The sequence below is a fragment of the Arvicanthis niloticus genome, chromosome 6 (genome assembly GCF_011762505.2).
Source record: "Arvicanthis niloticus isolate mArvNil1 chromosome 6, mArvNil1.pat.X, whole genome shotgun sequence".
NCBI lineage: Eukaryota > Metazoa > Chordata > Mammalia > Rodentia > Muridae > Arvicanthis > Arvicanthis niloticus.
The window spans coordinates 101,330,707-101,353,150 of record NC_047663.1 but is presented as its reverse complement, the minus strand read 5'-3'; the positions used below and the strand labels follow the sequence as shown (position 1 = coordinate 101,353,150).

Genomic DNA, 22,444 nt, shown 5'->3' with positions numbered 1-22,444 from the left:
ATGGCCGTGGCTACCTAAGAGCTGTTTTCAGTACTGAGCTAACATGTTCACGGCACTTAATGGAGTTCTTGGTATCCAGCAAGTGTTCAATACATGTCAGGGTTCTAAAGGAAACCTCGCTACAAAGATGCCAAACTGGATGTATAGCTTAAAGCGGCTCTTTCCTATGCCACTAAAGGGGCTTTCAGTTCCTTTAGCAAATCCTTCAAAATGGCCATTCCCAGAGGGACACCCACATGTTCTGCAAACATCTGCAACACAAGAGAGATCAAACAGTGTTAATCACAGCCCCACAGGGTCTCACTGGCTCAATCTCAATAGGACTCAGTGGTGCAGACCGATGATGCTGGCTACTATGGAGGTAGCTCCAACAGCTCTCAAGCCTGGGATCCTACTGGCTTACCCTCCAGCTCTCGATTCCTTAAACATATCCTTCAAAATGTCTCAAAATGAAAGATAAAGAGACCTAAGGATGTATCTCCATGATAGAATTCGAGCTTACCATGCGTGAGGACATAGGCACAACCCCCGGATCTAGGGGAGAAAATCTCAGTACTACTAATCTATAAGTATGCAAATGTTGCATCATTAAAGTTTTTAAGGCCCAGTTTCCTATCCTAACAATGACAAATACTATAGGTTTTGAGAGGACTCAGTGTGTCTGGAGACTTTCAACTGCTATCTGTCCAAGTCACTCATAACATTACACTATGTTAAATACACTTTACTCTTAAGAGTAAACACTAGTATCTATATTGATTTTTCTGCCTTTTCTGGCTAGAAAATCCCTTTGTCACCTACATATTACAAAGTATCTGAGAACATCTATGCCAAATTTTCCAAAAGTCCAGGTAGGGCATCCCAGCCCAACCTTGGTGAATACAGACAAATGAATGGCCTGACCATATGCTGCACTGAGTTGTGTGTCTGCTTCTTAGTTTATGGGAGACATGTTTAGGGATTGATTTGGGAAGCAGGCTTGATGGGGCCAGAGCACAAGGGCCTTTTCTTTGTTATATATTTATTTCATGTCTTAAAATATTAAGTCAATATTTGTCCTCAGTATTGAGTGAAATCTCACTTGCTTCAATTATGATGTTAACAACAACACCAACAAGGAGGAGGAGGAGGAAGAGGAGGAAGAGGAAGAAGAGGAGGAGGAAGAGGAGGAGGAGGAGGAAGAGGGCTGGGAAGATGGACCCAGTGGGTAAATTGCTCTCTGCACAGGCACAGATGTTCAAGTTCAGATCTCCAGCACACCTGTAAAACCTAGGCATGTTAGTATTGTAACTCCAGAGCTGATAGGTAGAAAGAGGAGCACTGCAGGGGATCACTGGCCAACCAACCTAGCCAGAGTCAGTGAGGGACCGTCTCAAAAAATAAGAAAGAAAAGAGATGGAAAGAGAGAGGGAAGGAGGGAGGGAATGAAGGAATAAAAGAACAAAGGAAGAAGCAAGCCACCTAATATTGACTTCTGGTCTCTGTATACAGATACATGGGTGAGCATGCCTTCTGGTCTCTGTATACAGATACATGGGTGAGCATGCCAAATATACTCATGTAGCTCATGTAACAGACAATAAAAAATTGGATGGATGAATGAATGGATGGATTGATACATACATGCATAATAGATTGGTAGATAGTTAGGTAAACAGACAGATGAATAGATGGATTGGTGAATACACACATCCATATATGCTAGATCAATAGATAGATAGAAGATAGATAGATAGATACATAGATAGATACATAGATACATACATAGACAGACAGACAGACAGATAGTGTAAGTACATGGACCCAATGCCAAAGCCATGCTGCACATGTGCATACAACATAAGACTTCACACAGCTCTATACCCAAGCACATTCCAGGAAACAACCGCCTTCACCCCAGCACTTGACAGGATAGCTGCTTTCATATGGATATTCAAGCACTGAAAGGCACCCCGTACCTGAGTTCATGTTGCTCTCCGTCTGCATCCCATTGTGCTACAATATCATACAACTAAAATCCAGCCACTGAAAAATGCTGCACTAAAGATAGGGTGCCAACCAGGGTGGATCATGAGACTCAAAGGGAACATTTGCAAAGAAAGGGTAAAATTCAAGCAGTGTCTACAGAGTAGGTATGAGGAATTTGCCTGTGCAAATTCGTTTGAGGAAACTAACCTCAGTGGCATAAGATGCTAACAGAAGAGAGTGGGTGAGGAGTGTGCAGAACCCCATGCACAAATCTTTTCAAGTCCTCAGTAAACAAAGGGGTACAAAACATTTTTATTTCAAAACTATCACTGTTAACACAGCAAGGATGGGACACACCCAGCTAGGTTCCACCTGCCACCCCTCACCCACAGCTCCCATCCTGAAAGAGACTGAACCTTCTAAAGCAGTGTTGCGCGGGAATACAGGAGGCTGCAGTGGGGGAGGCAGAGCGCTCTCTGAGGACATGTAACACAACATGCCCTCACTCAGAAGCTTGAGAGTCTGCAGAAACTCAACATTCCATGAAAATCTACATCGTATCCACCAACAACTTTGAAACCTTGTTGATTATCTACACAGCAAGTCAGCTCCTGAGACATTTGACCTGAGCATAAAGGGTAAGCTAGTATGGGTGTTTTAAAGACGCTGAGAGCTCTTCACAGTGGCACAGGACTATAATCCCAGCACACAGGAGGCTGAGGCAGGAGGATTGCAAGTTCAAGGTGAGCCTGAGACACAAAATAAGATTCTGTTTCACAGAAGGGTGGGGAGGAAGGCAGGAGGAAGAGGAGGAAAAGAGAATTAAAGAATAGTTCTCTCCAAAAGCATTGTTGAAGGGGCCATTGAGCAGAGATGAAAAGGACATGAAACTGTAAAATCCAACAACTTGAATATTAAGTGAAGAATAAGCTAAAAAATAGTACGACCCATCTTCTTGATGTATTACAAATACATGTATCTGTCTTTTCATTTTTCAATTGCAGTCACTGTAGCTCCCACAATGCCCTGGGAGTGGTTTTATATTCAGGTAGGTTTGTTCTAATTGTATGAAGGGCTGGTCTAATTTTTCACTGATCAGAACAGATCCTTCACCTGGGTCTTCTCCCTCAGCCAAATGGGGTCGAGTGACCACTCAGCTTGTTAAGCCCCTAGTAAGTAATTAATACCAATCATGTAGGACTAGCCTCTCAGTGGACTACCAAGATCATTCCATTTTCTGAACATATACATTTTAGGTGACTATAATATATAAAACGTTTCTGTGAATCAATAAGAAGATAAATCACTCATTACAAAGAAGCTCATTCTTACCGTTAACCACTTATTCACATATTGATTTTGCATACAATTTATCTTTCCAGTGTAAATTCAACTTACAAGACTACATGCTCCCTGATGTTCTTAGTCATATGTTCTCAAGAAAGCTTGAGGGGAAAGGACTGGGTCAACCTGGCAGGACTACATGACAGCAGTATCCATGGAGACTCTTGTGAGGACTCAGTGCTGGAGATAGAATTCATGGGTTTCTCCCTGGGGCTCACCAGGAACATCCTCCCACACTGTTTGTTTTCTTTGACATCAAAGATCATAAAGCAAGGTCTTGTGAGGCCTGGGGTTCCAGCTACAGGAAGATCTGAGTTCAAGGGCAGCCTGGGCTACAGAAGGGCTCAGGGGTGGCCTGGGTATTAGAAAGTGAGACCCTGTTTTCAAAATGAAAATAAAAATGAAAAAAGCTAGGAATGAGAGCCAATAACACAATGCCATTTACTCAAGTGTGAGCCAAAATTCCTCCCACAATGCCTTCTTACTCAAGTGTGGGTCTAAATCCCACCTACCTTTAGTATTTTTTTTAAAAAAAAATCAATCACCAAGGCACAAATATAGACCCAAAGAAGACTCATATTCATACAGCAAAGTAGCCCGTCACAGACGCTTGAGCTATTCAGTGCTTGGTTGTTCATTGTCACCACAAGTGTAAATGAAGGCCCTGCCCTTAAGCAGGATTACTTAGTGTTTCTTCCCTGACCTTTTGCCTGTGCAGTGGTGAAAGCTGGGTAAGCTTAGTGTTCAATGAACAACTTCAGACTGCTTCAAAATCACCTCAGAGACTGAGTCTTTACTTCAAAGCCTGTTAGCCAACACCCTCCACAGCCAGAAACTCCATACTTTGGTGGCCCCCATTTGTTTGAGGGTCCACATTCAGTAAACTTGGAAACATCAGCAAACACAACCAGGTGCAGCCATGCCTGTCATTTATCATATCTTCAGGCTGTCTGGGATTTGGACATAAAAGTTCCAAAAGAAAAAGCTCGTGTATTTTGCAGCACAGTGTGTTGATTTCCAATACCATACTATGATCTAGTTCACAGATGAATAATATGTAATTATTTAATGTAATGAAACCTGAAATATCCCATTGGGTAGCTTATTTTCCTACCTGTGTCATTGCCAACCACTGCAAGAATTTCCAAAACCATGAAAAATTATCACCATGTGGAATCAGAGAATCCATGTCATCTATGTCAAAGCCCCATACCCTATGCAGACCTTTCCCTTACCCAGTGATTATAAATTCGCAACCCAACAGTCTGCAACTATGTCTCAGCAAAATGAACAAGCCTTGCAGCTTGTGGGAGAGTTCCAGCAAATGATGCCCATCCTGGGGAAGTGCATGACACCAGTGCTTCTGCTGTCTTTGGGAACCTTCGACTGTGGTTTGATGTGCCCTTCCAGCTGCCCGCCTCTGCTGCTTTCAAGCATAATTCTTCACATTGCTTTGACCTGAAAACATGATTGCTAGGAATGACCACTGTAGCAATGTGCCCTTATCAAATCCAAACAACCTCATTGTTCTTCAGCTTCTAACTGGAGCATCAGCTCCAGTGTGTGTTGTCTACACAGACTTTGGAAGTAAGGAAACCTGAGAAAATAAACCAGGATTCCCCAGGATTCTATGTCCCAGGAAAAACTGCTACTGAAACACAATAGTAAAAGAAGCCTCCTCCTTTCCATAGCAGAAGGAGAGAACCAAATATGTTACAGAAGCATGCCTAGTCATCCCCACTACACATGCTCACACACACACACACACACACACACACACATGCACACGCATGCACACACAGTGGGGGTTGTTATAGTTCTTTTTTGTGAAGCTCATTTTATGTTCTAAAAGATAAGATTCTATGTTCATTGGAAGCAGCATGAAATCTAAAAATAACAACTGGTCAACCTCAGAAGGCAAATAAAACAATTGGTTAACCAATGACCCAGTCAAGATGAACCAATAGCAAACACAACCCAATCAACATGAGCCAATGAGATGGATTATTAACTACCAGATCAGTAACCAACCAAACCAACGAAATAACGCATTGGTTAAGCAAGTCCCCAACATGAGAACCAAGTTTATAGATTAACAACGATGAACCAATCAAGTCATCTAGTAATTAACAAAATAACCAACCAAGTGGCTCACTATTTAACAGACAACAGAACCGTGTCAACTCTTACAGTGCCAAACTCAGCATCCCATGGAGCAGGGAAATCTAGCTCAAACTTGAGTTGCCCCAGGAAATCCCACCGAGTTACTATTGCCATATTACTGTGGCTGTGGCCAGTGATCTGTACTTACGGAGATTGTTTATGGGGGTTCTTGTGTCCATATTCTCATAATGCTGCACGTGGACCACAATGTTAAGGTCTCTCTCCATGTGGTCAGTGTTGCAGTGGCCCTGTGGCCTCATGACATCTGCAAGGGCTCTGGAGAAACAAAGAACAGAACTCTGCTCACTCACAATACAGCAGTGCGAACCATGTGCCCATCACTGCCCAGATTGGACGAACAAGAAAGCCATTCCTTCCAGAGAGCCACCATTCCAGTTAGGGATAGAGCAGAGGAAAACACAGAAGCAGTAAAGTGACTGTGAGCAGAGCTGATGTAGTCATGCTACACGCTACATACTACATACTGCTCACTGGCAAGGTCACCTACCCAACATCGCTGCTGCGGGGTCAGTTGATGAGTCCATGCACTGTGGCTCCACCCCAGAGACTGAGTCAGTCCTCTGTGCCTAACACAGATGCCAACACTTCTCGCTTAGCAATGGCCCTGTATTAGTAACATTTACTCAGTCCTAACCAACCAATCACTAGGCTAACAGCAATGTCATTCCTTACGTAAGCAAAAGAATATAGACCTTCTTGTGGGCTTATAAGGAGTATTATTTCTCTACAGAAAAATAAACAAAGGCTCAGAGAGGTGAGTTAACTTGCTCAAGGCCACACAGCCAGTGTGCAGCACAGATTTCAGCCAATGTTTTATTGTTGTTGTTGTTGTTGTTGTTAATTTTTTTTAAGAGGATAGAACAAAGTTCAAGTGATATCAATGACCTAACCTCACAATAAGCTGTGCTTCCACTTAGAACAAAATCAGACAGCTGTCCCACCCTAAGGTCAGGCCTCCCAATACATCTCCCTCTTTATTTATTGTCCATGATATTTACATTTAGAAATATGCAAACACCCTTAAACATATGTAGTACCGGAGTCTTATTTACATGTGAGTCTCTCCGCATGTTTGGTCTTCTGGAACCTCTTTCTGTTTTCCCCCTTTATTTGTGCGCATGAAGCTAGGTGGAGGGCTGACAGTTGATTTGATGTCTCACAAGCACAGCAGCCTGAGTCCCATATGTACTTACCTGCAGGGATGGCGATCTCCATCTGCAAGCCTAGCAAGATGGGAGGACCAACCAGCCACTGTGGGTGCCAACTAGAAGCATGAAGATGCTCTATAACAACCAGCAGACTCATCTCTGTAATAATGAGTGATCCCAGGAACCAACAGGTGGATGGACATCTTCATACTGATCTCCTCTTGGGCTAGGAAGAGGTACACACCTGCAAGCCCTATCTCCATGTTTTAGGAAATACACCCTGACATTCCTAGCCAAGTGGACTCTCGGGATCCACATCAAAGGAGACAGAGAGAGGGAAAGTACTGTTTTGGCGGGGGTCCACCCAGACCACCAAGAGCTCAGCAGAGCCTCTCTGCTGAAGTCAGCAGTGGCAGTGATACTCATAGCTAAGGCACCCAGTAGCATGCTGAAACTTGCTAGATTCATCTGAACCCAGAGGGTCAGACCCTAGAGCTGGGCATGTGGGCGATGTCTCTGAAAGCATTCCCCATATGCCAAGTGCATGTTCAGGTTAAGTCTTGAGTCTGTGCTAGAGCAACAGGGACATGCATGAGGACCATGGCTGTGGTGGTAGGTTATGGTAAGAACAGCAACCAAGGAGAAGTCTGAAGGGAGAGAAAGCCAGGGCAGTGAAGCCGGAGGCCTAAAGAGGCCAGAGGACACGATGGACTCCATTAGAGACAGGAGAATAACAACAGCCAGCACACATTTCTTCATTCAGCAGATGTTTATTGTCTACAGTATGCCATGCATGACATGAGGCCCTGGGGATACAGCACTGCACAAGCTGAGAGAGGTCGTGGCCTTCCTGGAGCTTACATTCTATGGGAGAGAATAAAAATAGATATGTTAAATAAAAATAAGCAAGAGCGGAAATAAACAACAAGAAAAAGGTGCAGCCAACAGAGCCAGGTGCCATAACAACAGCCCAAAAGTAGAAACAGCCCAAAGCAGAATGCAGCGTACAAGATGGAATATTACTCAGCCGTGAAGAGGAAGACTAGAGGCCAGACACCAGTCCAGATGTGAATAAAACTTGAAAACCTTATGGCCAGTGAAAGAAAGCAGACACAAAAAGGCCTGGGTTGTATGGTTTCATTTGCAGCAAGTGTCTAGAATAGACAAATCCGTAAAGAGTACAATCGTGGTTGCCAGAGGCTATATGGGAGAGAGAGAGAGTGGGGACTGACTGCTGAAAGACAGGGAAGGACTGGGGTGGAGAGGGCCAGTTAGTGCTTCATTAGACTTAGTAGCTAAGAAGTAAATTAGAGAGGTGGGGAGAGCTACCAAGACAACACCTTATGACGAGGTGAGACTTGAGTGAGCAGCAGCAGTAGGCTGATCACGAGATGCTGCAGCTTGGAAATGGACTGTCCCTCAAAGATCCATGTCACAGGCTCAGTTTTCATCATGGTGCTGAGGATGACAGTAGAGGCTTTAAGAGGAGGAGATAAATGGGGGTCTTCAGTCATAGGAGGCAGTGGACGTGCCACCTGGTCACTTCCTGTTCTCACTCTTTGCCTTTCTGGCCATGAAGAGAACAGCTGTGCCCTACCACGTGCTCCTGCCAAGACATGCCACCTTACACCAAGATCAACAGATCAGGAACTGAAACCCCCTAGGCTATAGGTCAAATGAACGTTTCCTCTGTGTAAGTTGATCAGCTCAGATGGTGGCTGCAGTAACAGGAAGCTAGCTCACACGGGTGAAGGTGACAGAAAGAACGTGTCAGCAGACCATACAGACAAGCGCAAAGGTTCCGAGGCAAGAAAGACATCAGATATTTGAGGAACAGGCAAGCAAGCTAATAAAGGTAGAACAGGCCAAACAGGGGTGAACATGACAAAGTAGACAGCTGTACCCATTTTACAGAGTAAGGGATTGCCCACATGAGTTCTGCTACTGGCTGAAGGAGTGACTGGAGTCCCACTCCTGAATGCCTTGAAATCAAAGTTCATGCCCTTCCCTACCTCTGTGCAACAGGCATGGTCTGAAACTCAGGAAGGCTTCAGGGAAGGGAGTTCTGAGCCAGATAGGACCTTGTAAAACCTAACTTGCCTTTTTCACTTCTAAACGGGTTCTTCATCCTGGGCTTCAAAGGATCGCTGAATTCTTCTGGAATTGAATGGAAAATTTGTTTGTGCTTTGTTTTTTCTTGAGCAAAGAAGCCGTAACTTTCATCAGATTCCCCACGGGCTCACTCCCAAAATAATGGAGCCTTCCCCATCAGCTGTAAGCCTAGCTTTAATAGTCTTTGGTCATTAAAATGAGAAATCAATTAAATTCTGTATGTTGATGCCACTGTCTGCACTGGATCCAATCAGCAGACAGCAGTAGTCAGGGACTAAGAATCAAGGGGAGCCCCAGAGACACCTTCACCAGGACCCTTCCTTCAGTTACACCTGTCCCACAGGCAGGGTACACATTAAATTATAAACTATATGTCAGCTGATCACCATAAAGCAGGCATGTAGATCAATGAAGAGCTAATCTCTATAAGCCTACAGGCTGAAGGCAGATCTGCAAATGCAAGCAACAACATGGGCGACCAGGCATGGTGGTGCACACCTGTACTCCAGGCATGGCAAGTTTGGGGCTACCCTAGTTTACATGACCAGTTCAAGGCCAGCCTAAGCTACATAGCTAGTCCACAATGGGAATAGGACAGGGAAAGGGTAAGCAAGGACAGAGGGAGAGATGGAGGAGATGAAAAAGTTGAAGATGGAGGAGATGAAGATGGAGGAGATAGAGATGAGATAAAGATGGAAATAGAGAAGATGGAGGAAATGGAAAAGATGGAGATGGGGTGGGGTAGAAGAATAGATGTGCAGAGGAGAGAAGAGGGGCAGGAGGAAGAGGAAGAAGAGGAGGAGGAGGAGAGAACTCCACTCTCCATTACCTTCTTACAAAGTTAAAACACTCAGGTTGAAACAAAGTCATCCAAAAAGAAATCAAAACTTTCAAGTAGAACATTCAAAGTGTGGGTTTATTTCCACGTGAGGTACGTCATCCTTAGTGCACACGATGCTTTGGAATTGTAGTTACTGGGAGCAGGAAGACATCACACCTAACGACAGACTTCAGAGTGAGGTTTATTTTCTCACCTTCTCCACAGTCCAGAACTTACGCTTTATAGCACATGTCATATTTGTTCAGAGGTCCTGGCATACACTAGTTGCCAAATGAGCATATTTCGTGGTGCACACTAAACCCAGTTTTAGGTAGGGATGTGTCAAAACCTGTAATGACTCAGGGGGAAGAGCATCTCATTCATCAAAACAAGCCAACACTTAAGGGTTTAACAAATAGTCCTGGTGTCTGTTTGGGTCTGAATAATGCAAAAGGTTGATCCTTCCCCAACTAACAGATTCTCCCACCAGGCAGCTGTGAAACCTGAGCATCTGTCCTTTCTAGGTCTGTGGAATCTTCTCTGGCAACATTCAGGCTTGATCTGAGACATGAGCTTGGCAAATTTTGGACTTGATAATTCTACATAATAAAGCTTTTGATGTATTATTGATGTATTGAAAAATTCCTGAAGCACCAGATTTCATTTGAGCCCCTCACAGGAGCAACTCCACTTAGATTCCTTTGTCTCCCCCCACTCCACACACTCTAGCCCCATTTAGAGCAATTGTGTTGACATATTATCTTTCATTGTGTGTTACCTAGCCCTCCAGTATATGAGAGAAAGAATTGCACCCGCATCAGTTATCAGCCTCACATAGTTATAGCTCAGTGTGGGCCATAAAGTAGACATTCAATAAGTATTGAATATCTAAGATAACCATTAGATGGATGGATGGATGGATGGATGGATGGATGGATGGATGGATGGATGGACAGATGGAATAGGTTATGCCATGTAAAACAGAACAACAGAAATAGAACTGTCTTTATTAGGCACTCAAGACACATCTATAGGATGTTGGTCCCTATATTCCTTACTGTGAATGATAATGGAAAGAGCCAGACAATAAAACAATCAACTTATAATTCAATCATAACTAATAACCAATCAACTTACCTTGAGACCACGCTACAAAGGGAAGCAGATAACACTGAGTGCTAAGCGTGGGGGTTGCGGGGAGGCTAAACCTGAGAAGTCAGAGAGGCTTCCTGGAGAAGGCAACATTATAGCAGAAACTGAAGGGTGAGGACCAGCCATTTCAGATCTAAAGGAAGACGACTCAGCCAAATAGACAGAAAATGAGCGTGGCCTGTCTAGGGAACATATATCACTTTTGTTTCTGATACAGAAAGCAAATATAAGATGCCAGTATTTCCAAAGGGAGATCCAAGTCCCAGGACCTGCCCTGAAGGTTCCCAGGGGTCTAGCTTTCTCTGGAGATCTGCTGCTCTTCATTTGTTTGGTTTTGGTTTTATGTTTTGTTTTGAGACAGTGTCTCATGTATTCATGGCTGCCCTCAAGTTCCCTATGTAGCTGAGGAACTATTAATCCTCCTGCCACCCCACCTGACCTCAGAGCCAGGAGTGCAAGTGGGCACCATCGTATTGTGGGAGTGCAAGTGTGCACCATCATATTGGTTCTAGGCAGTGGTGAGACTCAAACCCAGGGCTTCATGCTAGGCCAGTACTCTACCAACCAAACCACACTGTGGGTTCATATCCTGAATTTTAAACACATCAGTGGGCTTCCTGAGCATCATCTCTTACATAAGAAACTTCATTCATTGTTCAGGACACGAGGACAATAGTCACGATTAAATTTTCTATAATGGTGATTTATACCAGGGCAAACAAATGCCAAAGCTCATCAAACTCTCCAATCCAAATGTGTGCATTTGATGGCATAAGTTATGCTTCCATAAAACTGATGTTGGTCCCCAAAGAGAAGCAAATGTGTCCTGCAAGAAAAATAGATAGTTCCATGTGATACACATGAACTTCTCCAGCTTGGGAAGCCATGAAATGACCACAGGCATGCTGAAAGATGGGTGGATAAAAGGGGTGCTGGAAGACCACAGCAAAGGCCCATGGAAGGGGGCACTTGCCACTTGATGTCATATCTTGCAAAGGACTACAGCTCTTCTAAAGCATTTTTGAAAACCACACAGGACACTGCTGTATCTTTTGCCCACATGGATTTATTTTTTTCTGGCTTGGAATTTTTTATTCTGTTTGAAGATGGGAAAAACAACATGTGTTTCCTACCAGCTTCAAGTGGAGAGAGCTTCAAATATATATGTCTGCCCTCAAGGTTGTTTCTCCAGTGTTTCCACCGAGAGGTCTAACCCTGCCAGGACAGGTACATAAAACATTCTTAGACTTGACCTCACATGGACTCTCAGAAGGCCCTGCTGCGCCGCACTGCTGTTTTCGGGGCATTGAGTACTTCTTTGGGATCTGAGAAGACTAGAGGTCCTATGGGTCTGCACTCCAGTGCGGTGTAGCCTAGCAGCCTGTTCCCTGCCTTAGATCATCTAGGTTTGAAGCCAGTCTCCTCTAGCTCACTGGGTGCTCGTTCACCCTCTTGGAAAGCAGTCTGTGCCTCCGTAATCGGCAGACTGTCATAGAAGCTACCTCGTGGGGGAGGGGTGTGAAATTAAATGAGAATTTATACATAAGCTTGTGGTAAAATTGCAAATCTAACACGGGTTCTTCGACATCCCCCAGACAGCACTTTGCAGTACATTTAATCTAGTCATACACAAGCCATCCTTCCTGTTCAGAGCCTGCCAGCTTCTCCTGATCAGATGGAAATGCAAATCCAGAGAGGTTAGGAGAGTCAGCCATTGCCACAGAGTACAGAGTAGGGACCAGGCACTGAGGTCCAAGCTGCAATGTCACCCCCTTCAGTGGACAAGAGGAAGAACTCCAAAAAGGAAAATGCTGGTAGTGACTCTGGCTGGGCTCTATGCTAATTACTTTCCAAGCCTGCTCCTCACTGAATTCTCAACCTGCAGATAAGAACTGGAGTTGCAGAGATGTGAAGCAGCCTTCCCAAGGTCAAATATTAAGAGACCTCACTGGGAACATTGACGTTCACATAAGCCTTCTGACACCCCGGGCTGCGAGTGGATGAGGTAAACCCAAGAGCTCTCTGAAGGGGATGATCACCACCCAGCCACGACCAGCAGCTGCTCTGTGAAAACTGCAGGTGCAGTTACCAGAGCTCCCAGATAGGACAGAGAAATTACACATTGGGATTCTCTGAGAAATCCAGTTCTTCAGCACGAGCTACTGACTTGAAGTTGGCTTTAAGATAGCGTGGATATTAGGGTGGAAGAAATTTCACAGCCAAATACCATGCCTCTTTACCAGATCCAGACGTAAAGCCAAGCTCTGAAGGACATTTGGGGTGTGAGAAGGAGACTTTTAATGACATTTAATGACAGTGTGGCATTTTTGTTCTTTTTCTAAGTTGTGATCATGGGATTGTTTTGTGTGTGGTAAATGCTGCTGTGTCTGTGGCTTATTTCCAATGGTTCTGCTGGATGGGGGGAGAGGGAGGGAGGCAGAAAGAGAAGGAAGAAGAGGGACAGAGGAAGGAAAAAGAGAATAAAGAAGGGACAGAGAAAGGAAAGGAGGGGGAAGAGAGGGAGGGAGGGAAGAAGGGAAAGAGGGAGGGAGAAAAGGGGGAGAAAGGACAAAAGAAATAGGAAGAAAGCATCAAAATGAAGCAAAGTCTAACCAAACTGTAAAGCTAGTTTACTAAGATTAGTGGTCCTCAGTAGGGGGATTTTACTCCTCTGTCAACTGAGTGTCTAGTGACATTTTCCACTGTCATTTTCACTAGACAGGTGTGGGGTTGTCATCTACTTAGTGGGTGGAGGTCAAGGATGCCGCCAGACAGACACCCTACAATGTGCAAGACAGTTCGCACCACAGGAATGTAAACAGCACCAGGTGACAGGCCCTGATTCAGGCAAAGACTGTCCTGTGGTCCACAGGGTTTTACATGTCCTTCAGGAGTTTTACATGTTTCAGTTTTTTCTTAGTAAAGATTGATGGTGTCACACACCTATAATGTATTCCCTAGGAACCTGGGGTGAGCAGATCCTGAGATGGAGACCAGCCCGGGCCATATGATCAGACTATATCACAAAACGATACACAGAAAACTTAAGGCGCACCAACAGTAACACTTGGCAAGCCACAGGGTATCTACCCATCTATCCAGGAACTTTCAGGGCCACAGCAGGCCCTCACTGCAGTCTCTCCTTCCTCTGAACAGTGGAAGTCACAGTACCCATGGCTGCCGTGATGGTGCTGGACAGAGAGCTGTTTCCATAGCCCTCCTTCTCCCTCCCTCCTTCCCCCCAAGGGGCACTTGACCCTGTGTGTGTGGCGGGGGGTGGGGGTGGAGGGTCAGAGTTCAGTATCTGAACACCCTGTGTGATTGCTCTCCACCTTCCATTTGGAGACAGGGTATTTCACCGAGCCTGGAGCCCCTGGGATCTGCCTGTCTCCACCGCTAACACTGGAGTTACAGACACTCGCCACAGTGCTTGGCTTTTTATGTCGGTGCTGGAATTTGAACCCAGGTCCTCATTCTTGCACAGCAGGTACTCTTTCACTGGCCATCTCCCTAGTCCTTACAAGATGGTATGGGTTCTCCCCACCCCTCCTGGTGGCTGTCCTCTTCCTTCTCCATCCTCCTCAGCCCAGAGCAAACCAGGCCATATTCCAAGGACTCCAAATGTGCATTCTGACATATTGGGGACCTCCATTGGAAAACACAGTTTCCTGGTCACTGGGACAACGTGTGCAGAGGAACACTGCCAGCTACCTATGTGTCCTTGACAAGGTGCTTCCCAGTCAAAATGAGAACAAACCCCATGTCTGCATCCCTGAGCTCCTGGTAAACATGAAGAGGTTGTGGCTGGCAGGTTAACTTCTCCTGGAATGTGCCTCACCTCAGAGCAGCCTCTTTGTGTCTAAGCTTGGTGCACTGGTCCCTGCTGGAGGATCCCTTAGCACCATCAGGCAAAAGCTAAGGAGCCAGTTGCCACACTGAGCTCCAAAGAAATAAGTACATAAGCAGCAGGTGATGCAGTCAGAGGGGCCTGGGACAGCCCAGGTGCCACAGAAAGTGAAGAGAACAAGCTCCCAAATGCAAAAAGGGTCACATTGTCCTCTGCTTTTCTCTTGGATTAACTCTGCACCTCCTCCCTTTGTGAAATATTTTCAAACTCAAGGCCAGTGTTTCTCCTGGATGTCAGTCACTGAAAAGGAGTGCTAAAAGTCTTTTATATATTGGAAGTCCACTCCAAATAGACTATCAACCTGCATAGAAAGAACTTAAAAATCTGTCCCCTGAGAAGCTCCCCAAACCCTGAGGTAAAGACTTCTGACTCAAGTACAAGTGGGTTGGACCCAGTACTACTATTGATGGAACAATTTTCTTCTAACTGCAAGACTAAGCAAAGCCTCTTTACCTGTGCCACGATTTTCTCCTATGTAAATAGGCAGTTAAAATAGCAGCCATGTCATAGGCTGGCTGTTAGAAGTGAGTTTACACACACACACACACACACATACACACACACACACACACACAAAGCACACAGGCATGCACACCTTACAGTGCCTGGCACTCAGCCCTGTGCTCAGCAGGTGTTCACTCTGGTCCCTTCACAGTGTTTGGATGAGCCTGAGAATCACCTGGAGAGCTTTGCCAGCCCTGGTACTCGGCTCCCACCCCACATTCTAATTAAAAGTCAAAGGGGCTGGGGCCCCTGGCAAAGGGGGACTTTAAACAGTACAGGTGGCCTCAAACAGCAGCATCCTTGAAAGCATACATAAGAAGCTGCCTGTAACATAATCCAGTCTTCTCCTTTGCCAAGGCCAGGCACTTCCACTGCATTCTAAAATCCCCAAATGTCTATGAGAAGAACCTGTTTGTACCTGGCTCTGGGCACTCCTGGATGTGGCCTCCAAACAGATCTTACCTAGAATCTGCAGGAGGAAAAAAAAAAAAAAAAAAAAAAGGGAGCTGCCTGGGAGGAGGGGTTAGAACAGGGAACTGGGTTTCCACTGAGCCCCTGGGTATCAGTGGAGAGCTAGGTTGACCAGGGCACCCAGTCTAAGGGAGCTTGAAGCTAGAGCCTTACCCACAGATCTGCCAACAGTAGCTTCTCTCGAAACTTAGCAAATCCCAAAAAGGGAACTTAGCAAAAAGGCATGGTGGCGATTTCAGCCCAAGTTAAGGTGTCAGCATGGCAGCCCTCCTGTCTCTGAATACCAGTTCCATACATGGCAACATGCTTGTCACAGACCTGCATCCATTTCTCACCCTCACCCTAAGGACAACAGGGCTCTCCTAAAGTGAAACCCCTGGGAAGCTGGAGTCAGAGCACCTTGGGGTATCTATCCGGAGGTAGGCTAGGCCAGCACCTTACTGCACCTTCCCTGGAATCTTATTTTTGTGTCCCCAAAAAATCATCATCAGACTGATCAGAACTTCCCACCTTCCCTCCAGATCCCTTATCTCTGGGAAAAGAAAAAACTCATCGGATACTCTTTCTCATATAAACAGAAAATGATTACTACTGAGATGGTAATGTTCCTTTGCCTATTTTTGCTAAGTTTCTTTGTTCAGATTTTTAGGCATGTTCACGGGTTGCATGCACACACGCACGCGTGCACTAGTGCGCACATACACAACCCCCCTACGTGGGGCGGGGGCTTGGAGAGTGAAGAGGATGCTGTGACTTCAAGCCCAGATTCAAAGTCAGTTGGGCTTTGGCTCCAGCCATCCTGCTGTCAGCTGGCCCATCTCACCCAGACCTCACTAACCTTCCACTCTCCCCTAGATCCTGACTTAAGTCTGCACCCTACACCTCCAAAGTTACTGAGTTCTGGAGATCGATTTAGACACTTGGGGGAGGGGTTAAACAAAAAGGCAAATAGCTCCCTTAATCCCCAAATGCTTTCTCCCATCTGCTGCCACTTTGCCAGTGTTGGGACTTGCATAATGAAGAAAGAAAGCAAAAGGCAAAGTTGACTAAGGTGCTTGAAGGATGGAGGGGCCTTGGAGTCAGCTCCAAGCCAGGCAAGGAGCATTGTTGTGATGGCCGCAGCACAGAGAGGAGTAGGTGCTGAAGGAGGAATGGAACCCAATCCAGGGCCCTCAGAGCTCTGGGGAAACGCCAGCTCCAGGAGGCTTCTGTTCTTGCCCTCTCCTGCACGCTCCCTAACCTTTGCTTCATTTTCCCCGTGTACAAGTTGCAGGAGGTATTCACTCTTTCCCTCCCTGCCCTCCTCCCTCCCTGCCTCCAACACACACGCGCACGAGGGATCACACACGCCCCTCCCTCCTTTTCAGATTCGCCTGCCTCTGTTTACCTAGAGAGGAATATCTAGAATAAATGGATCCTCTCCCCAAAACCCAAGAGTTTGAAGACCCGGCTATGTGTCTCAGGTCCCACCTATATATCTGCTGATAGGGAACAGCAGGTGGGCGAGGGAAGAAGACGCCTTCCCTTCGGCTTTCACCCCTACTTGTGCTGAGCCCAATGCCTCAGCTCAATGCTACAATCGAAAGTTGTCATCCTGGATGACATTCCCCAATAGGAGACCTTGGGGTGGAGGGAAGCACGGCTGGGGGATGTTGGAGATGGGAGGAAAAGGAAAGTGGACCCAAAGAGGAGGGCGAAGGGGAGGCAGCCCACCTGGACATGTGCTCCCTTTGGGGCCGGTGCGCTTTCTCTAGCCCCAGCTTGGTGAAGATGCCCACCAGCACCATGACAGCCACCACCCCGCAGATGATGTAGACGATAAGGTTGGTCTTGTCCTTGGTGGGGTCGTGCAAGGGGTCATCCTTACGCGCTGGGGGCTTGCCCGTGTTAAGCCAGAGTGGCGTGTCGTAGTTGGTACAGGTGCTCTGGTTCAGTCGCCGCTTCTTAAACGTGCAGCAGAACCGGAAGCCACAAGTCCCGCAGCAGAAGATGAAGTCGCCCGAGCTGCAGTTGAACGGCGGGTCCCACTGGCCCATGACATCGAAGTAGCCCCGACAGGAGTCCGGCGTGGGCGCTCGAGTCGGCGGTGCGTCTGAGCCCCCGACGCCCTCGCCGGCCTCTCCGGAGACGGCCCCGGAGCGGTTGCCCCCTGTGAGCAGCAGCACGCCGCCCAGTTGCGCCAGCTGCCCGTGCCCAGCTCGCTCCTGCGCCCGGCACATGCGGGCACACAGCTCGGTGAGGAAGCAGCCGAGGAGCAGCCGGAGGACTCGGCGCATCGTGTCTCCCAGCCCGGGCTGGAGCGCTCGGCCGCCGCTGAAGCCGCTGTCGCCGCCTCTGGACGCGCGGCTGAAGCTGCCGAGGCTGCTGGCGGGGGCTGCGGGCCGCCGCTGGCCGCACATGCAGGGAGGCGGCGCGGGGCGCTCGGTGGTCGGCGGCCACTGCGCTGGGCTCAGACTGCGTTCGCCTCCAGCGCGACGCGCGCCGAGGAAGGGGGCCGGCCGGGGAGGAGCGCGCCGGGGCCGGGCGGGGACGGAGCAGGAGCGGGGGCCAGCGCGGGGTGCAAGTCCTGCTGGCCACCGGGGGAGGCGGGGGCGGAAGGCAGGGGAGAGTCGCTGTGTCCGTAACTCCCCTCCGCCCGCCGCCCGGGACTCGGCTCCCCACGTCCGCTGGCTCGCAGGATGCTCTTCACCTCTACAGCACGCCAAGTGCGCTGGAGAGAGAGAAGCGACACTTGTGGAATGAAGGGAGGGCCAGAGAGAAGGGGGAAGGGAGGAGGGCGGGTAGAGGAGGAGCGGGGCGGAGGGGGGGGGAGGAGGGAGTGCGGCGAGCGCTAGCTCGAAAGGGGCGGGGGCGCGGAAAGAGGTGACTCGGGCGGGCGGGGGCGAGTGGGGGGCGTGCAGAAAGCGCTCCGGCAGAAGCTGCAAGCTCCGCCGCCGCCAGGCTCGGAAGAACAGCTCTGATTTCTCGGCAGGTGGAAAGAACCGCAGCCGGGACCTCTGGCACCCTCTCGGGGAGAAAGGTGCGCCTCACCCCAAGCAAAGGCTCAGAGGTGGCTCCGCCCGCGGTTTTTCCCCCTAGGGGTGCGTGCGCAGGAGCTGCGGTTGCAATCTGTCGATCAAGGAAGGGGTGACTCTAGGAGAATCGGGACCGATTAGATGGCTTGCTCACTCCAAGACACACTAGAAGCAGTGTAGACAAGATCTCCCTCCTCCTCCCGGGCTTGCAGGGACTGCCTTGCCCTTTCTGGGGATGCGACCTCCTGCCTGGCGCGAGCCTGGGATGGTTGGAGTCCCTGGATAGAGAAGAGGCTGGAATTGGGAAGGTGGGTTAAATGTCAAGCCCCTTGGGCTGTGGTAAGCATCCCAGAACAGGGGCTTGGGAACTCATTTTAAAAGCTCGGAGGTCTGGGGAGGCGGCCAGTGGACAAAGCGAAGGCAATGGCTCATCCTGGAAGGGCTCTCCTAAGAACTCGCCTAGCCCATGGGACCTGCAGCTTTCTGTCCCTCTTCGCCCCCGCAGCGTTCGCTGAGCTCCACAGGAGGGCACACAGCGGCACCGCCTCTGCGCTGGCAGTTTTGGCGCAGCGCAAGGCCTGGGCACTCATCCTCAGCCACTCCGTCGTTCCTGCAGCCCGCGCGACAGTCTCCAGAGCAGGCTGTCCCCTATCCCCACCGAGCCCCCTTTCCCCGACATCCTCGTCAAGCTTGTTTCCTTGGCTCCCAGCATCTCTTCTCACCCTTTCCAAATCTGCTCTCTCCCTTTCTCCTGACCGATTCCTCCCAGCCCGCCATAAGCCCTCAACCATTTCTCCTACTTCTTCCTGTCCTCTGCTTGAATTTGATTTCAATAGCCCCTAAAACAGGATTCGCATCAAAGCCGCTAAGCTAAATTTATATCCCCACACGCCCCGGCGTGGCGTTTTGTTTTTTAATTGTATTAACTGAGTATGCTCTTTGCAGTAGGCTGGGTGATTCACAGGGAAAGCAATGTTTTCTCGTCCCTCTCCTCTGTTTGACTTCAGCTGCAGGACTCTGGGGACATTTTCAAAGGACCACGAGGTTGGGTCACATGTAAAATGGTCAGCTGGGGTCTTCTTAAATGAAAATTTATGAGAGGGTTTATTGGGACTGTGTGGCAAGTTTTCTCCAAATCAAAGAGTTTGGCTAAGCTCCCCCCTCCCTTTGAATAAACAAGATTTACAAATACAGCCCTGGGCCACCTTGGTAAACCACGGGGGGGGGGGGGGGGGGGATCTTAGAGCCAGTAGGATATTAGGATATACTCCAACAGATCTCCCGCCTGGGAAAGGGGTGAGAACTGCCAATCATCAGCTTCTTCACAACAGGACCGTGCAAATAGGGTGGGAGGCATAGCTGTCATACTGGCAACCCACAGCTGCCACCACCTTGTCCACCCCACAAACGTAAGCATTGGTGTGGGAGCTGATGGCAGCCTACATTTCTCTGTGAGTTACAGCATATCCCCTAAGCTTGCCTTTATTAAAAATCAATAACTACTAACTACTAACTAATAACTGGGTACCAGACAACCTGGGGGCTTGTAGAGGAATCAGTGAGCTCAGGAGCCCCATTAATTGTCTGCTTCTTGGTTAATATTATCTTCCCAATAGCAATGTGAGAAACTGAGCCTCAAAGCAATGAAAAAAAGCTACCCACAGGGGTTTGTGGAGTGAATGCTAGAGTTGACATCTTACCCAAGAACTATGCTTCCAGAGCCTGTGGCCTGGCCACCTTCTATCCCTTCCTAACGGATACACAATCTACCTTCAATTATGTATTTCTATCTTTAATGTCCCCAAGCACTGCCATGTAAGTAACAGGACTAAAATGGCCTTGATAATCTGTGTTCCTAAACACATAGACAAAAACTACTTGTGAACTATGTTAGCTATGTGTTTAGTTAATTAAGATTTTTAACAAGTTATGAATCAGGGAAGTGCTTGTCATGAAAGCAAGAGGTCCTGAGTTCAGCCCCTAAAACCTACATGAGGAAGCAGAGGGTAGAGGCACATACTTGCAATCTCATAGCTGGGGAAAAGGACACAGGCAGACCCCTGGGACACTCGAGCCAGCTGGCCTAACCTCCTGACAAGGAGGTGGGGGTTGGAGAGATGGCTGAGCAGTTAGGAGCCCTTACCACACATTCAGGGGACTCAAATTTGGTTCTCAGCACCCAAATTAGGTGACTTACAATCTCCTACAGCTCCAGTGCCGGAGTCCATGGCACTCTCTGGCCTGCACAGGAACATACATACACTTGGTACACATAAATTCACACAGACAGACACAGAAAAAGATAAATCTTTTTTAAAAAAAAAAAAAAAGTAAGGGCTTGAGGAATGACACTTGAGGTTGTCATTTGTCCTCAGCATGCACTGCTACATATGCACACCTGAACCCTCAAGAGTGCGTGTATACATAGACACAGAGACAGACAGACAGACAGACAGACAGACAGCAGACACGAAGCGGGCAGAAAGAGATCTTTAAGAAATCGTTCTGTCTGGGTCAAAGAGAGAAAAGGAATACCCAAAGCATGAATGGTAGTTTCTAGCATTCCGACTTCCCTGAGGTTGGGATATATCTTGGGCTTGGGAGGGACATTCCAGCAGGCTTGTTGTGAGCTCTATCTAGCAAGTGGTAATGCCAAGGCCAGAATCAGCTGCCAAACTACTAATGTAGTCTTCTGCCATCTCAAACCCTGCTCCACTGCCCCTCAGTGCTCACCAGCCAGCATCAAGGCATCCTTTACAGTGAGCAACCTCATAGAAAAAGGGGGTTTTACACACACACACACACACACACACACACACACACACACACACACACAATTTCGAGATTTGGGGGATTTAAGAGACTTTGAAGCATAATTTTTAAATACCTTACACAAAATATGGACAGGAAAGTCCACTTCTGGATCTGCCTTTCATCTCTGCACAAGGCTCTGTCTGTAAGACTTAACTCTGCCTCCTGCTCCCAGTTTTAATTAACAGAGACTGCCCCCTGTTTGCAACAAGAAAACTGCAGGAGCTGTGCTTCAGAAGGAAGCAGACTGAGACCCATTCTGCCTGCCTTTTTCCTGGAAGAATCCTAAGCCTCCTCCCATTCCCCCAGACCTTTCCCCTGATTCAGTTCCCTTCCTATTTGCAGTGCCTGTGCCTGTGCCTGTGCCTGTGCCTGTGCCTGTGCCTGTGCCTGTGCCTGTGCCTGTGCCTGTGCCTGTGCCTGTGCCTGTGCCTGTGCCTGTGCCTGTGCCTGTGCCTGTGCCTGTGCCTGCTGGGATTGGCCCTGCCCATGTGCCAAGCCTTTGAATAATATTTAGGAAAATCAGCTTTGTTCTTTTCACTCTTTGGAGGGGTAAAAATGCCCATTTTCATAACAAGTTATCAAGTATAGCCACTACCTCCGGATAGTGGTATGATTGTTCAGGACACATGGCCAAAAGCATATTTCTTTTAAGGCTTTTATGTTGGGGTTGGGTGCAGGTTCTTAAGTTGCTCACTGAAACAGCTGGCAAGTTCATAGACAAGGGAAAATCATATCGGATCTCTTCCCCAAACCACTGCAGAAACAGATTCATTTGAACACACCCTAAGGAAAATTGTAACCCTTTATGAAACCTTTTTTTTTTCCCTATGAAAGAGATGAGGATGCTATAGTTTTACAGCTCAGGCCCTTTTAGTATCTAAAGAAACAGCTCCTTTACTCTGGCCTCAATTGTTCAGGCTGCAGTCTACCACAGCAAGCATGCAATCATACCAGCTAACAATTATGGAAGGGTATGGACTGCCTGGGACTACCTTGAAACCAGTGT

General features: G+C 47.7%; 1 protein-coding gene across 4 annotated transcripts in view; it reads right to left on the bottom strand.

The window, feature by feature from the left end:
• Positions 1–18,347, bottom strand: part of Shisa9 (shisa family member 9) — a 293,765-nt gene extending 275,418 nt beyond the window's left edge. The window contains exons 1-3 of one of the 4 annotated variants that reach the window (XM_076937444.1): positions 17,324–18,347; positions 7,985–8,102; positions 7,394–7,508 (exon numbers count right to left, since the gene is read on the bottom strand). In XM_076937444.1, the coding sequence (XP_076793559.1) occupies positions 7,422–7,508; positions 7,985–8,102; positions 17,324–18,009 (891 nt within the window). In that variant the 5' untranslated portion in view covers positions 18,010–18,347 and the 3' untranslated portion in view covers positions 7,394–7,421. The other 3 variants (XM_034507429.2, XM_034507430.2, XM_076937445.1) reach the window with 3 other exon arrangements.
• Positions 18,348–22,444: the final 4,097 nt, after the last annotated feature.